General features: G+C 38.6%; 1 protein-coding gene across 1 annotated transcript in view; it reads left to right on the top strand.

Annotated features, from left to right (window-relative positions):
- Positions 1-11,267, top strand: part of CUNH12orf56 (chromosome unknown C12orf56 homolog) — a 66,190-nt gene extending 54,923 nt beyond the window's left edge. Inside the window, 7 exon segments of the mRNA XM_007447393.1 lie at positions 3,038-3,099; positions 3,102-3,160; positions 5,243-5,317; positions 5,629-5,703; positions 8,504-8,628; positions 8,630-8,668; positions 11,141-11,267. Coding sequence (XP_007447455.1) covers positions 3,038-3,099; positions 3,102-3,160; positions 5,243-5,317; positions 5,629-5,703; positions 8,504-8,628; positions 8,630-8,668; positions 11,141-11,267 — 562 coding nt within the window.
- The last annotated feature ends 6,338 nt before the right edge of the window (positions 11,268-17,605 follow it).

Here is a 17,605-nt window from a genome sequence, read left to right as displayed (position 1 = left end):
AGTGAGTTATTAGTGTACATTAGTGGACTGTACTAACAGTCCACATTTTTGTTTGAAATCAAAAGACTTCAAGTTTAACACTAGTTTTATTCACTAATAGCTAGTGATCTTCAGTGGAACAGTAAACCTCTGAAATGCTTTGTTAAAAAAAGGTTTCTCGAGTCAAAAAACTTAAGCGATAAGTGTTTTAAGAAATGCTTCATACTGTTTCTTTGTCCCAGAGATAAACAGATATAAAATCTCTGAGAAGTCCTGTAGTAAAGCTATCCAGTGAACTTGGCTTACCCAAGTATTTCCCATACTTCCTTTGACCACAGAACCTATTTTGACTATAATATTGCCTGGAATTAGTAATCCATAAAAAGCCCTTTGGGAAATACTGCTATAATTTAAATCACTCAAATTTCCCTTAAATCCAGATTCCCTAAGCTTTCCAAGCTAAGTGAACTTCTAGAACTATATTTTTTCTGAACCAAAAGACCAAGAAATTATATTTTCACTTAAATGTTTTATCACTAGACATTTGTTTGCATGTCTAGGGATACAAAAGTTCAGTCAAGAATGATCTGCAATCACCACTAAAAACTACTAGAGCTCATCAATGAATTGGGTAAAGTTGCAGGATTCAAAATTAATACACAGAAATCTGTTGCATTTCTATACACTAACAATGAACTATCAGAAAGTGAAATTAAGAAAACAATCCTGGGAGGGGCAATATAGGGGTAGGGATTAAGAGGTACAAACTATTATGTATAAAATAAGCTACAAGGATATATTATACAACATGGGGAATATGGCCAATATTTTATAATAACTATAAATGGAGTAGAACCTTTAAAAATTGTGAATCAGTATACTGTACGCCTGTAACATATAATATTGTACATCAACTATACATCAATTTAAAAAACCATGATGAATTACCACTTCATAAAAAACAAAACAAAACAATCTCATTTACAATTGCATCAAGAAGATAAAATACCTAGGAATAAACTTACCTAAGGAGGAATAAACCTACCTAAGGGAGGTAAACCTACCTTATAGTTTTCTGAGGTAAAACCTACCTCAGAAAACTGTAAGACACTGATGAAAGAAATTGAAGATGACACAAACAGATGGAAAGATATACTGTGTTCATGAATTGGAAGAGTTAATATCCTTAAAATGACCATATTACCCAAGGCAATCTACAGATTCAATATAATCCCTATCAAAATACCAATGGCATTTTTCACAGAACTAGAGCAAACAATTTAAAAACTTGTATGGAAACACAAAAGACCCCATATAGCCAAAACAACCTTGAGAAAAAACAGAGGTATCGTGCTCCCTGACTTCAGACTATATTACAAAGCTACAATAATCAAAACAATATGGTACTGGCACGAAAACAGACACATAGATCAATGGAACAGAATAGAGAGCTCAGAAATAAACCCATTCACTTATGGTCAGTTAATCTACAACAAAGGATGTAAGAATATACAATGGAGAAAAGACAGCCTCTTCAGTAAGTGGTGCCGGGAAAACTGGACAGCTTGTAAAAGAATGGAATTAGAACATTTTCTCATACCATATACAAAAATAAACTCGAAATGGGTTAGAGACCTAAATGTAAGACCATAAACCATAAAACTCCTAGAAGAAAACATAGGCAGAACACTCTTTGACATGGATTGTAGCAATGCTGTTTTGGATCTGTCTCCTAAGGCAAAGGAAACAAAAGCAAAAATGAACAAATGGGACCTAATTAAACTTAAAAGCTTTTGCACAGCAAAGGAAACCATTGACAAGACGAAAAGACAACCTACTGAATGGGAGAAAATATTTGCAAATGATATGACTGATAAAAGATTAATATCCAAAATATATAATAACTCATACAACTCAATGCAAAAAACCCCCCAAACAACCCGATTAAAAAATGGGCAGAAGAGCTGAAAAGACATTTATTTGAAGAAGACATACAGATGGCAAACAGGCACACGAAAAGATGCTCGACATCACTAGTCATCAGAGAAATGCAAATCAAAACCACAGTGAGATAGCACCTCACATCTGCCAGAATGACTATCATCAAAAAGACCACAAATACAAATGTTGGTGAGGATGTGGAAAAAAGGGAACTCTTGTACACTGTTGGTGGGAATGTAAATTGGTGCAGCCACTATGGAAAACAGTATGGAGGTTTCTCAAAAAATTAAAAATAGAATTACCATATGATCCAGCAATTCCACTCCTGGGTATGTATCTAAACAAAATGAGAAACACTAGTTTGAAAAGATACATGCACTTCAATGTTCATAGCAGCATTATTTATAATAGCCAAAATATGGATGCAACCTTCTTGTCCATTAACAGATGAATGGACAAAGAAGATGTAGTGTGTGTGTAGTGTGTATATATATGTGTGTGTGTGTGTGTGTGTGTACACACACACACACACACACACACACACACACACACAATGGAATATTACTCAGCTCTAAAAAAGAATAAAATTTTGCCATTTGCAACAACATGAATGGACCTGGAGGGTGTTACACTTAGTGAAATAAGTCAAACAGTGAAAGACAAACACTGTATGATATCACTTATATGTGGAATCTAAAATATAAAACTAATGAATCTGACAAAAAAGAAACAGACTCACAGATATAGAGAACAAACTAGTGCTTACCAGTGGGCAGAGGGAAGGGGGAAGGGGCAAGACAGACACAGGGAATTAAGAGGGCAAACTACTACGTATAAAATAAATAAGCTATAAGGATATATTGTACAAAATGGGGAATACAGCCAATATTTTATAATAACTATAAATGGAGTATAATCTATAAAATTTTTGAATCACTATATTGTATACCTGAAACAAATATAATATTGTAAATCGACTATATCTCAATTAAAAAAAAAAAGAATGGTCTGCCATGCTTCATACTTGGAAGTATAATTACACTCAGTTTCTGCAAACTTTGTGTCACTGCTATTTTTTTTTAACTTTTCTCATTAATTGCCTTTATTTTTTTTTCAGGGGAACACTATTTAACCTCTTGGTAATTTTAATTAGCGAGCCTCAGATTCCAAAATCTTGTCCTGTTTTGACATCCAGTTGGTGGCTGATTCAGCTTTAGTTGAGATGTCTTTTGATGCTGAGGTGAGATGAGAATTTTGGAACAGACTAACTACAACATATAGGGGTCCTGGGTTCTTCTATGTGGACCATGACATTGTAGAATATAGAAAGATAATTAAATCAAAGAGTAAATACATTATTAATCTCAAAATTTAGATAGCTATTCTGTCAATATTATATCCATTTTATATGTTTTAAAGTATGCATACTAAGAAAAATTATTATTCTTTATACATTAATCTGTTTATATTTGTCTCTATATAAAATATTTACATATATAATTCCACAGCAAGGGTCTAACGGGTAAAAAAGCACTGTCTTAGAGATTTTAGGATTAACGTTCTTGCCTTAGTTTACCATTTCCTTACCTATCTAAGTAGTGCAAACTTACAGTTACTTATTTTTCTAAAGTTTTACTAAAACATTAGAGATATCAAAGTGCCTATAATGCACTTATTCTGAGAGAATAAATCAGGTTATTATTAGTTGCTTTTGAGTAGGCCAACACAGAATTTCTTTAAAGGATGGGACATGAGTTCATAGTTGTTGAACATACAATCAGAGTTATGTTTTAGAAAACTCTTAAATTCACTCATTCATTCAATAAATATTTATTGAGCATCTGTTATGAGCTAAACAGTGTGCTAGGCAGTGGGGTCCAAACGAGAAGCAAAATAGATACAATCTCTGCCCTCATTAGTTTAGAGTCGAGTTGGATAGACAGATGTTAGTCAAATACAACATCAATGTGTTATAGCAGACTGTATACAGAGCATCTATGATACCAATATCAACAGTGGAGTGAGGGAATTAGGGATGAAGGAGGAGGATGGAAGCAAGACTGACAGGCAGAGGTGTTAAGAAGCTAGTGCTGTAGTCCAGGTGAGGGATGATATGGGCCAGAAGAAAGCCTTCCTTGACCCCTAAACAAAACTAGGCTTTCTTTTTAGAGCTTTCCTACCTTCCTGTGTTTTTCTTTCATAGCCCTTGTCTCAGTTTGTAACTATGCAATTTATGTGATTATTAGACTGATGTCTGTTCCCCACTAGACTGTATATTCCATGAGGGCAGGAACCATGTCTCTTGTTACTCTCCATTAGTACAGTACAGTACTCCAACTAGTACAGTGTCTGATGCATGTTTGTTGAATAAATAAATGAAAAAAAGGGATAGTAGTTGTGAAGAGGAAAGATTCCAGAAATTTTTAGGAAACTGAGTTGATAAGTTGATGGGAAAATAAAGAGTTAAGATTAGATGACTTCTAGATTCTGGCCTGGGTGACAGATAAGAATTACAACAAGAAGAGTAGGTTTAAAGGGGAAATAATGAGCTTGGTTTTGGATCAGTTTATTTGATTTGCCTTTGATATTTCCATATGAAAATATTTAGTGGGCAGTATAGGTAGGTCTGAATTTCCTGTTTTGGGATCTGCTTATCTTTTGCACCTGGGCTATTAGTGAAGCCATGAGCAAATCATATAAATTCTGGTTCCAAGGTCTAATAGAGTGGGAGATTTCAAAATAGAGCTCTTCCTTGCAAAGAATACGGTCAGGGAAAATGTGTTGGCCTGTAGCATGCCTACAGACACAGTTCTTTCTCATGCACCAAATGGCCTATGGGCTAGAAGACAGCTTCACCAACTGTTTGGATTTCTTGAGAACAACAGCAACAAAATGTCTCTAACCCTATATTTACCCATACCACAGAAGGAGTTATCCTTCAAGTTGGGCATAAGACTAAATTCCCCAGAGAATCTCCCACTTTAATTCTGGGGAGCAAATTTCTACATTCTTGAAAGGAAGCAGGGTTGCTGATCTGAATGATTTTGCAAATTAAGTGTGCAATTTTTTTGTGTGTTAGTACTCTGTAGGACCTTGTATCTTCTTCCCCTGACCTGCTTTCTTAGCCATTATTAAATGTGCACTCATTTTATGAGAGCCACTTTTTTGAGAATGACTGAATCAAACAGAACAAGAAAATTAACCACACTAATATTTTTTGTTGATCATAAATTCTTTTATAAATACTTAAAGAGAACCAGGAGAAATGATCATTTTCTGGCTCTGCCAATGATATTGCATGGATTACTATTTAAAATTCTAGTTACAGAAGCTTATCCTGGAATATACAGATACAGCTACCGCACTTTTATATCAGATACTTCTTGTCTTTCAGCAGGTACGTTTTTATTATACATACTATATTGTGTGATTATTATATATGTCATGACTATCACATGATATATATATTATATGATTAATAATATACCTTAAAAATGTTTGTACTAGAGATAATCTCCAAAATTAGTTGATTTAAATGATAGTACTGCTTTTGCTCTTAAGTGTTCATCTAGCTTATTTTCCTAAATACTGATTTTAAAGATTTGATTAAACAGGATAAAATGTATTTGAGAATGAATATCTTTTTAGGTATCTTTTTAAAACTTGAACTTCATGAATATAACTTGTTTATTTCCTTGAATCTTTTAGGGAAATCTTGGATTGGGGTCATCAAAGTTTGCTATTAGCTGGATGATGTCCTTTCTACAAAGTCGTCCTCCCATAGTAAGTACCTAGAAGCAGAAACAAAACTACCACTCAAGGCTAACGAAACAGATGCTCTTGTGCTTAATTAATAAAACAAAATTTCTCTGTAAGTGGTCAAGTTTATAAAACAGAAGAAAATGTAAATTTGATGATTTTATTAACCAAAATAAAATGTTTTTATATTTGGGGCCTGAATGTTTAAGGTACTGAAATGACATCTTAAATGTGATCTTTGTTTAAGGAAAAGCCCTAAGATATATGCAGAAAACAGAATATTAAAATACTAGCTGTATAATTAAGTGGAAAAAATGAACATTTATCTTAAACACTGAGTGTGAGTTGGCAAGTACGAATATAACACTTTTAATACTCTGGCCACTCTGTCCTGGCAGCCACCATCCTGGTCTGTAATATCACCATCTCTCTCCTTGGCATTATAATTGCATCTACATGGTCTGTCCTATCTTCCCACCGGACTACAGTCAGAGGAACCTATTCAAAATAAAAATCTGATTATGTCATCCCTTGCTTTAAATCTCTCGTAATAAAGAAAGATATAACAAATAAAGACTAAACTTCTTAATATGGCCGACAAGGCTGTACATATTATGACCCTCCAGCCTCATCAGTTGCCTCACTCTTCCATGTCGGTCTCATACCCACTGCTCACCCCCAACACCGTCACAGGATCTTTACCATTCCCTCGGTCTACCCTCCTCAAACACTTTCCCCTCCCTTTTCCACCTAGTTAACCCCTACTTGTCCTTCAGGCCTCAGTGCCCCTTCCTGGTGCAGGGTGGGGGGGATGATTCTCTCACCTCTGACTAGGTAAGATTCCCCCATTATGGGCACACAATCATAGCAGGGCGTCTTCTTCCTTTTCTTCATAGGACTTGTCACTGTTGCAGTCACACGTGTTTGTGTTATTATTTGGTTCTTTATTGTGGTAGCCATTAGTGTCCACACATATTCTGGCTCTCTCTCCTTCCAGGCACGTAGTAGGAGCGTACATCCTTCCCCACTTGAAATTAGGTGGCTCTCTGTTTTTGCTTTGGCCAATGGAATCTGAGCAGAAGTAACCTACGTCACTTCTTGCGCAAAGGTTTAGGAGCCAGTGCATGCTTCCCTGCCTTCTTTTTTCCTTCTGGCATGGTGACTGGCAATACTCCATATGGTCCTGAGTGACTACAATGAGCAGAACCCCCTACTGACCCTTAAGGGACATACAGTGTGAGCAAATAGTAAACCTTTGTTGTATTAAGCAAAGCATTGACGTTTTGTGAGATTTGTTACCACAGCATAACTCATGATAGATTGATACAATGTCTTTCTCCCCAAACAGACTCCAGGTGCCGTAAGAGTAGGAGCTATGTCTGTTGTGCTAGGCACACAATAGATGCTAAATAAAATATCTGCTGAATTAATTCTAATAAAGGCTTTATCCCCTAATCTCTTTTCACGTCCCCAAACTTACTTTCCCTTTATTCATTCATGTATTTGTCTATTCAATCAACATAGATTTAAATGGAAAACTTTTCAAAAGGTAGTAACCCAAACTAAATTTTCGTTGCTAATGGAGGATTTGACATGTGGTATTATGTTCTCTTTCCAAATATGAAGATGCCTCTCTTAACCATCAGTGATTTTCTGCTTTGAGGTATTTTTCTAGAGTGATGTTGAGTCTGTCCTAGGGAATCTAGATTCTCTTGCCAGATCTCTGTGACATATGTTTCCAAAAACTTGGCTGGAGGCAGAGGGTACACTTGTCAGTAGTACAGCCAATTACATTATACAGAGACTGAACCCAAGAACTTGGCTCCTTTAGCAGCACATAGACCCCAACCAATCTCAGGGCCACTTCAGAGTGTTGTACAGTTATAGTCATTCCCAGCCCAGAAGATATTATGTGCAAGATGCAAAACCCTTCCTTTTTCTGTGCGGTGGTTCCAGACGGGGTCCTAAAAACTACAAGCAACAGGAAAGTTTCCTTCTCAACCTCTAGGGTTGGTTCACCAAAGGAACTGAGTTGATTATGAGCCCAGACTGTGACCATAAAGCATGTCAGGATGAAAGATGGCAAAAGGACCACTAACACTGTTTAAAGCTTTGGTATTAACCCATTTCTAAAGAGTCTGGATAGAAACAGACCATTTGAGAGAAATTTGCAAGCAAGGAACCTGTTGGGATCATTGAATACACCATCCCAGTCAGTGCTGGCTGATTCTCTTACTTGGTCGGAGCAAGATGCTAAAGAAATTAAAAATTTAATCCCCATATGGCCATTGCTTTGTTTCCCTGCTCCAGACTCTCTGACCTCAACCTGCGTTTGCCCGACACAATACCTAGTCAAAATGTGTAAATGGATCTGAAATGGGGAAACCTCACTTCAAATCACCTGCCCTACTTAGCAATGGTCTGTAGCAACATCAATAGAAAAGTCCACATTTATTGGTACTAATTTAAGGGACATCCAGAATGACCTGCTTACTAGAGCCTGAAAGAGCACGAGTTTTCCCTTCTGTTTTTTTACAGTAGCCTAAATTTATACTTCCAATGCTCTCCTTCCACTTTGGAGACAAACTTCTTTGACAGTCAGTACTAGTTCTGACCCTGCTTGTAGGGGGGCTATTGGTAAACCCAATTGGTCTATGGTCTGGTGCTCTCTGAGTACCATTTCAATAAGAAATAGCACAATGCAAGGGCATGGGTGTAAGGGTGGTGAGGACCTCAGCCTAGATTTATAGTTGAGATTCCAGCTGAAGTAGGTGCTCTTACAGGTGTCATGCAGCCTACGTGTAACTGCACTTTCCTTGTCTAGATTACTTTTGTGGCCAGAATTGTGAAGGGGCTTTCAGCTTCATTTCAGCTGCTAAGTCCTGGCCAAGCAGTTCTTTTATACCAGCAGTTTTACATCTTCAAGAGCTGCCTGCAGTACAGCAAAACTAGCTGAGTATATTAGGGATGACTACAGAGAAGAATTCAGGTAAGAAAAAGTCGGAATCCTATCTGCAGTAAAATCCACTCATTTCTGATTTTCATGCAAAACTACAACACTGCCCAATATTTAGAAGATTAAGTGACAAAGGGAAATTCTAATTTTTGTTTTTAATAATATTTTACTTTGATAAAATAGTTACCTTACTGTGGTAAGGTAGGATTTGGTGGGGGGGGGCAGGGGCGGGGCAGGTGGTGCTCTAAGAACCATTGCCACTTGAAGCACATTCCCAGGCCAGAAAAGACTAGTTCACTAGTCTTTTTATCAAAGCTCTCTCTGAAGAACTGTTTCTCCCTCATTGTCTTGATTTCAACCAGCATCTATCTCACAGAATCATGTTAATGATTTTAACATGCTGTAATGGAAAGTAACCAACCCTACTAAAGGAGACAATATATTATGGGCTGTGAATTAACTGAGTCACTGGGAAAGAAAAACAATTGATAAAGGAGAAACGATGAATGCAGTTATTAGGGGTTTTTTTGTTTGTTTCTTTCATTTACCCCTCTCTTACTCTCCATAACAAAATAGTAAGAAAGAACATGAGCAAAAAGCCTTTGTTTCATTAGTCAGCTTGTTCTGCACCTCAGGGGTTCCTACTTCTATGTATAGGCTGCCAAAGCCAAATGCACTTAGCCATACACCCCTTCATTAGCACCTATCAAGGAAAAAAACCCTAGGTTGTGTCTAACTTAAGGTGAAAAGGGTGCAGCAGGCATAGCTTTGCTACCAGTTTGGATGGAGACATACAAGGATGTGAAGGCATATATTATGGCCTAAAGATTTGCTTTAAAAAATGTTACAGTCCAGCTTGTGGATCCTGTTTTTCATCCATGTGGTTTTAAACCGTAGGTTCCACTCTGGCTCCCATAAAACAGTTTTGTTGGGCCCACTCTGAGTTGGTGCACGCAACCCAATTTTTTCCTCACTTTTTTTGAGGTAAAATTCATATAGCATGAAATTCACCACTTTAAACATTTTAAAGTGTGCAACTCAGTGGCTTTTAATACATTTCACAATGTTGTGCAACCATCACCCCTCTCTAATTGCCAAACATTTTCATCACTCTCAAAGAAACCTGTTACCCATGAAGCAGTCACACCCCAGGTCCTGGCAACCACTAATCTACTTTCTGTCTCTGTGGATTTGCCTATTCTAGACATTTCATACAAATATAATCATACAACATATGGCCTTTGTGTCTGGCTTCTTTCACTTAGCATGATGTTTTCAAGGTTCATCCATGTTGTAGCATGGATCACACAAACGAATTTTAAAAAAATAGTTATGCACATTTAAAAATCAGAACAATGGCAAAAATAGTGTCACATGCCTACATGACAATAGTTGGTCAGGGCTCAAAAGCAGCTACCTTCTTAGGTAGATCATGCACTGTTTAGTTTGCCACTGTCTCCTCTCTCTGTCCTTACTCTTACCGTTCCTCCTACTGTGTTATCTGTGGGCATTTAGGTTTGTGATCCTTGTTTTTACACAAGTGACTTTCAACCTGCCATGCATAGAATCAGTAGCGGGACTATTAAAAAATACTGATACACAGGTATCAGATGTAGAAGCTCTGTTCAGTTTGTCTGGGGTTGCGCCTCGGCATTGACATTTAAAATGAACCGTCCGGGTGATTCTAATGTGCATCCAGGGTTGACAACCAATCTTTTAAGCCATCCGAGAGGCTGGCTAAAGATTTTCTTACTTTTGTCTCTCCCCTGGCCTTTGCTATACAGTTGCCCCTTGAACAATGTTGTGGTTAGGGGCGCCAACCCCCATGCAGTTGAAAATCCACATATAACTTTTGACTCCACCCAAATTTAACTACTAATAGCCTATTGCTGACCAGAAGCCATTCCGATAACATAAAGTTTATTAACACATATTTTATTAACACATATTATTAACACATATTAACACATATTTCTATAAGTCTTGCTCACGATGTTCTAGACATGTATTTTTGTATACTTATTGAAACAATCCAAGTATAAGTGGACCCATGCAGACCAAACCCATGTTGTTCAAGGGTCAACTGTACTTTTACTGAGGCCGTGGGGACGAACTCTCCTCTTCCCTCTTGATTTGGCCCTAGTGGTCACCCCAGCTTGACTCATTTCAACTTCTTGCTATGTATAGCCTGAGAAAACAAGAGGCAGGAGCCTCAGCCCACCCTGCGGTGAGGACAGTCCTGGCTTCCTTATTAATGCTTTGACAACTGATACATTATTAATGCAATTCGCTTTGCTGAAGCAAAGTGCTTCAATGAGCTGAAAGGCATACATATCAGAGGTCTTCTAGGTCACACATGGGGGAGGCTGGAGGGCTAAAAAATGCTGCAGGTTAGACTCCCACACCCAACAACGCTACGCCAGTAAGTGTGTACGTACTGATGTGACCAGTGTGAAAAGTCTTGCTTTTAAAGCTCTCTATTTTGTTTCGTTTTATGATTTGCAGGTACTTTATTCACATGCCAGCCTTGGAAAAAAGGGTCCCATTATGTTACCCTATTACCCAACCTACCACTCAACTTTTTCATGACGTTCTGAAATTGGTTGAACAGAAACAATGTGTGAAATGTTAATGAGAGTGTAAAATGTGAATTGGGAGTCAACTTAATATTTATGAGAAACATTTTTTGATTTAATATCCAGCTATTCCTGTGTTCTATAAACAAAGATTTTATTTGAAGGTTCCATCAATACCTCTCTAAGAGAAGTGTTTAAAGTTTTTAATCTGCTACAAAAAAGAAACTGTTTAAATACACTGACATACATAAAATGAGGTGAAAGACTAGCGTTCTTCTAAAAGAAAAAGTTTCTAAAGACGTAAAGGAAACAGAAACCCAGGAAGAGCAAATGTAGAAAGTGCAGGCTGATGAGTTTTGTTGTCTAATAATGGTGAGTGGCATGAAGCCACTGAAATATCCAAAGATAAATTATTGTGGGGAGTATAGATTACAAAGTGATCACATTAGAGAAATGCTGGGCAATAGGATGCTACCCTCCTTTTCCACCTGTAAAAATTCTAGTGACATAAGTATTCATGGAAGAACGAGCAGAAGAATATAGGCATAGCTATAAGGAAGGTCAGTTCCTCATTTATCACGGGGAAAGAAGCTTGGATTTTCTTCAACAGCACTGAATGCAGCGTGCATTCTGCCACGCTGTTTCAGGCACCTGGGGGCTAATGTGAACAGTGTTGTACAGTTTCTATGAAAGAGAAACTGTCTATTAGAAGTTATGGCTCATCCAGTTGTTTAAAAAATGTCTTCACTATATCTTATGGTAATAAGCAAATTTAATCCAACAAAAACCTTAACTTTGGCATCCCTGTGGAGCTACTGAATTTGGGCTTCTAAGAACTTAGGAACTGGGTCCTCCATTCAACTTACAACTTAAGGGAGGATCAGAGAAAAATCCACCACCAAAGAAAGAGCTCCCAAGCCAGATCTGCCTGTGCTGTTCAGTGGAGAGAGAATTAAACTCACTCAGGACATCTTATTTCTGGTTCTGGCTAAGCCACTAATCTGCTGTTTGACCTGGAAAAAGTCAGGTCTCCTTTCGGGGCCTCCTCTGCTATGTGGAAGGGTAAGGCTAGATGTTCTCCAAGTTCTCTTCCAACTCTAACATTCTCTGCCTGTGATGAGACAGTTCTTAACACTCTGTAATGGGGTAGTGCATTCCTGTGCACCCTGGCTTAGTGGATGATTTCACATTGATTTCAACAATCCTGCTTTCTTTGGACTAAACATTTCCCTTCTGGCTGTCATCAGCATTGCTCTAGAAAGTGTCCAAGGCTTCTGCACTGTCACCCATCCAGGACTATAAGTCTTCTACTTTCTAATCTGGGGACAGAAAGGGGAGCAAAATGGTGTTTATGAGTGTCCTGGGCTGTTAGAAGAGGGATTATTCCCAAGGGGTGGTTAATCAGAAGATTCTCAAGACAAAGGCAAGCAGCACTTGAAACCGGACAAACGATGGCTGACTACTGGTGAACGTGGAGCCTGCAGAATGACGAGAGGACCAACTCAGCTCTGCCTCAGCTTCTAGGCAGTGCCCTGGCTCTGAGCGAGTAGCAGTGAGGCTCTGGAGAGAACTTGGGGTCTCTTTCCCATGGGCCTTCTTGTCCATGTTGCTTCTCCTCTCCCACTGTCCCCTTCACTCTGAAAGCATACTTTATCTTATCTCTGGGAGCAAAAGCTCTATCCAAATGTACCTCAATCTTTCCATGTAGGGCTTAGTCAGTAGCTTTTTTGAAAGCTAATGGTTGCATATTTGTTGTCTTGATTTTCTTACGACACATGGCTATTCATTTACACAGTCTGGGAGAAGAGGGAGAACCCAGAAATTAATACTTTGAAGGGGTATCCTGCCACAATCCTTTCCTACTATCTGTTTTTTGCACTATTGCCAAAGCCAAGAAAATTACTAAATAATGCATCTCTATTAGTGATCAGACACATTTGATGACTAAATATTGATTTAGACCACAAAATAATTATTTTTCAGGGAAACTAATTGTAGAAAAACTTTGAATATGAAAATCACATATGTAACTTTTTTTTTTTTTTTTTTTGTGGTACACGGACCTCTCACTGTTGTGGCCTCTCCCGTTGTGGAGCACAGGCTCCGCGGCCATGGCTCATGGGCCCAGCCGCTCCGCGGCATGTGGGATATTCCCGGACCGGGGCACGAATCTGTGTCCCCTGCATTGGCAGGCGGACTCTCAACCACTGCGCCACCAGGGAAGCCCACATATGTAACCTCTGAAGAATAAAAAGGATCACCAAAAGGACCACCACACACACCCAGGCTGGGTTCAAGGTTCTGGACTCTCTGGCCACCTTTATAATACAAGGATTGCCATTGACCACTCCCACTAAGAGTGAAGTCATAGTAATTAGCTCTACTATTATATATACATGGGTTTTGAGGTCAAAGAGCTGAGTTTAAATCCCAACTCTGCACTACTGGACCTTGGGAAGTTACTTAACATCTCTAAGTTTTGGTCAAAACAAGGGTATAACCTATCCCATAGGGTTGTTAGATTTAAATGAAAAGATGTTGATAAAGCACATAGCATGGCATGTGGAAGTAGTAAGGATGCAGTACTTATTATTATTAAAATACTATCAAAGCTGGCTGAGAACTTGGAGATTTATAAGTGCTACCCTTATTTTTTGGACCAATCTGGGGAATAGCTACTATACTCAGCCCCTAATCCATACATTACTGAAGAACAGATTCATTTCACTATTAAACTGAAAATTCAATTTTATATTAGCAGGAGTGTGATTTAATTAAGTGACTATTTCTACTGCTCACCACCAAGGACCACGGACTCTAACTGACATTTTCAATGCAAGAGCTATGTGGGAAATATTCTTCCCACGAGTGGACAGAGATCTTTTCAGTCCTGTAAACTTTTTTTTCACCTTAAATAGCTAATTACTAACTGATCAAACAGACATAGCCATTCTGTCCTTATAGAGTTCCTAATTGATTCACAAGGACTGTTAGAATAAATATATGAAGTTTCTTCATTTTACTGAAATATAGATAACCTAGAAACTATGTAAAGAGGGAAAAGCTTGAAGTGCCTATAATTGATAACATATTTTACTTATTTCCATAACTGACTCTCCCTCACTGGTAGTACCACTTTTCATACTGTACAGAGATGCTTGAGAGTATGGTATTAAATGTGCTATAAGGCAATTGATAAAAGTGGTCACAGCTTGTTGACTGGTAATATGCTCCAGCTGGCGGAATTATATTTTTTCTGAGGTTAGAATCACTTGTTTTATATTTAATGTTTTTGTATAGTAGAGACATTAGGTGATAAATGTGGAAAAGAAGCTGGAAATTCCTTGAAGAAATGAATTTGATGGGAATTTTTGAGCAACCTTTAATAGTGTTAACTCACTGTCTGATTTCTCTTTGCTCATTGTATTTACTTCTAAAATGCAATACTGACTTGTAAGGTTCACTTGGATTTGGCTCTCTATAGGAGGGCGACAGTCAGCAATTTTTCATCCCATCAGACCAAGCACTCTGTGTCTGTATATCTGTCTTTTGGATCTGAAGCTTTTCACATTTAGGGGAAGGCAGCATGCCTCTGGCTGAAAATCTGGGTGGTGTAACTTTGTGACCAAGAGTCCAGATGCTATGTCAGAAAGACCTTGTTTTGATTCTTGCCTGCCTACTTACTTGTCATCAGACTTTTGGCAGGTTATGTAACTCAGAACTTCCATTTTATCAATCATATGTTAATAAAAGCCTATCTTAAGGGTTTTGTGAATATTCATTCATTTATATATAAATAAATAGTTCTATGGCCAGTAAATACAGAGACAAACCATATGGCATTGCCATTTTCAAGTTCAAAATTGTCAATATCTGTAATTTCATATGGTTCAAACAAATAAAAACCCCTCAATAAATGGTAGCAATTATCCTAACAGAAACACTAACTTGCTTTAAGAACTTATACTTTAAATACACGTCATTAATTCTAATTTCCCAGATAGCATGGCACTTTGTTATAATGTGGCTTATTCTTGCACAGATTTGGATGAACCTTAAATCATATAGTTCAATTACAAATTATTGAGTGGGCGTAATATAATTAAACATGATCAAATGTAATTTAAAATTTTCTTCCTTGCCTTCCCCCAAAATAAAGAAATCTGTTCTTCCACCAGTCTCCTCCTCAGTGAACTGTACTTCGTGCATGCTGCTACGCAAAAGAGACAGTTGGGAGACCTCTGGGTTTTCTCCATTCTCTTCATTCTCCAAACGCAATCCATCAACAGTGCTTATTGGAAATTCCTTCAGAATATATGAGTAATCTACTGACTTCCCATAGTTACTACTACTCATGTCCAAACCTCCATCACCTACTACAATAAACTATTTAGTCACCCTGCTTTCACCCTTGACCCCTACAATCGTTTCTCAAAAAGGAGAATGGACTGTTCTTTTGAACAAGGAAATCAATACAACTGATGACTTAAAACCTTCCCTTTTCTTCCCATTACCCAAGATGAAATTCAAAGTCCTTACCATGGCTTTCAGGGCCCTTCATGACCTGGCCTCTGACTACCTCTGTGACCTAATCCAATCACTCTTCTCACTCGCTGCTCCCTAAACACACCGGCCTTTGTGGTTTTCCTTCAAATCTCCAAGTTGTTCAAACCCTGGACATTTGACTAGCAAATGCTTTCCCCCCACATCTTCAAATGTCACTTCAGGGCTTCCCTGGTAGCGCAGTGCTTGAGAGTCCGCCTGCCGATGCAGGGAACACGGGTTCGTGCCCCGGTCTGGGAAGATTCCCGCGTGCCGCAGAGCGGCTGGGCCCGTGAGCCATGGCCGCTGAGCCTGCACTTCCGGAGCCTGTGCTCCGCAACGGGAGAGGTCACAACAGTGAGAGGTCCACATACCGCAAAAAAAAAAAAAAAAAATGTCACTTCAAAGAGGGCTTCTCTGATCACTCCCAAGTAGCCTCCCACCCACCTACATCACCTTATAGTGTATTTGTTATGTATTCTTTGTAACAATTTAAGAATGTATGCTCTATGAGGGTCTGGCCCTCATTTGTCTTATTGAGTACTATATCCCAACTCCTGGAATAGTGCCTGGCGCAAAGTGCCTCTTCTGTGTTGGGTGAAGGATGTGCTAAGGAAACATGCAGAAGGAGCCCACAGACAGGAGCACCAGCTCCAGCTGCCACATCACAGCAGACTCATGAAAGACCCCAGGTGAGACCTGTAAAAGAACTGCCTAGCCAATCCACAGAATTGTGAGATATAGTAAAGGGTTGGATTTTTTTCAGCATCACTGAGGTATAATTGACAAATAAAATTGTAAGATATTTAAAGTATACAATGTGATGATTTGGGGCTTCCCTGGTGGCACAGTGGTTGAGAGTCCACCTGCCGATGCAGGGGACTCGGGTTCGTGCCCCGGTCCGGGAAGATCCCACATGCCGCGGAGCGGCCGGGCCCGTGAGCCATGGCCGCCGAGCCTGCGCATCCGGAGCCTGTGCTCCGCAACGGAAGAGGCCACAACAGTGAGAGGCCCGCGTACCGCAAAAACAAACAAACAAAAACAATGTGATGATTTGATATTCTTATACTCTGTGAAAGGATTTTCCCCCTCAAGTAAATCCATCCCTCACATCACATATTTATCTTTTTTGGGGGGGGGGACCATTTAAGTTCAACTCTCTGAGCAACTTTCAATTATATAATACAGTGTTATCAACTATGGTCACCATGTTATACATTAGATCCTCAGACCATATTCACCTTATAATTGAAAGTCTGTACCCTTCAAAGTTTGGAGAAGTACCAATCTCTCCCTATTTCCCCTACCCCACAGCCCCTGGCAACTACTTTCTATCCTCTGTTTCTATGAGCTTGACTTTTTAAGAAATAAAGTGTTTTAAGCCTCTAGGTTTTGGAGTGGTTTATTATGTAGCAACAGATAAAACAAGAACACTTTCATTTATGTTAAATAAAATTTTACAACATTATATCAATGTTAAGGTAATTCCAAATTAAATAATTCACCACAGTCAGGCACTTTAACCAGCATAAGTATTTTACTTGTCTATATGTTCTTCTAGCTTTTTTCTACATTGTTAAAATCATATAAATTTTCCCTTTTGTCACTTTAAATGGATTCGATAGCATTCTACAGAGTTCTCCCAGTCTCTTTAAAATGGGATTTATATCTGTATAGACACAGCAGGGTCCACACTTCCCTTACTGGGAAGGGGCCTTTGGAATCACAGAGTGCAAATAACGGCTGAGCACTTAAGTGCTGATAGTGTATGATGAACGCCAAGCAGACTCAGCTTGCTTCTGCCCTCAACCCTTCCCCTTCCCCGAGGTCCCTAGTTACAAAGGGAAAGTTA

The sequence above is a fragment of the Lipotes vexillifer genome, unplaced genomic scaffold, assembly GCF_000442215.2.
Source record: "Lipotes vexillifer unplaced genomic scaffold, Lipotes_vexillifer_v1.1 scaffold170, whole genome shotgun sequence".
Taxonomy (NCBI): Eukaryota; Metazoa; Chordata; class Mammalia; order Artiodactyla; family Lipotidae; genus Lipotes; species Lipotes vexillifer.
This window is presented reverse-complemented; position numbering and strand designations above follow the sequence as displayed.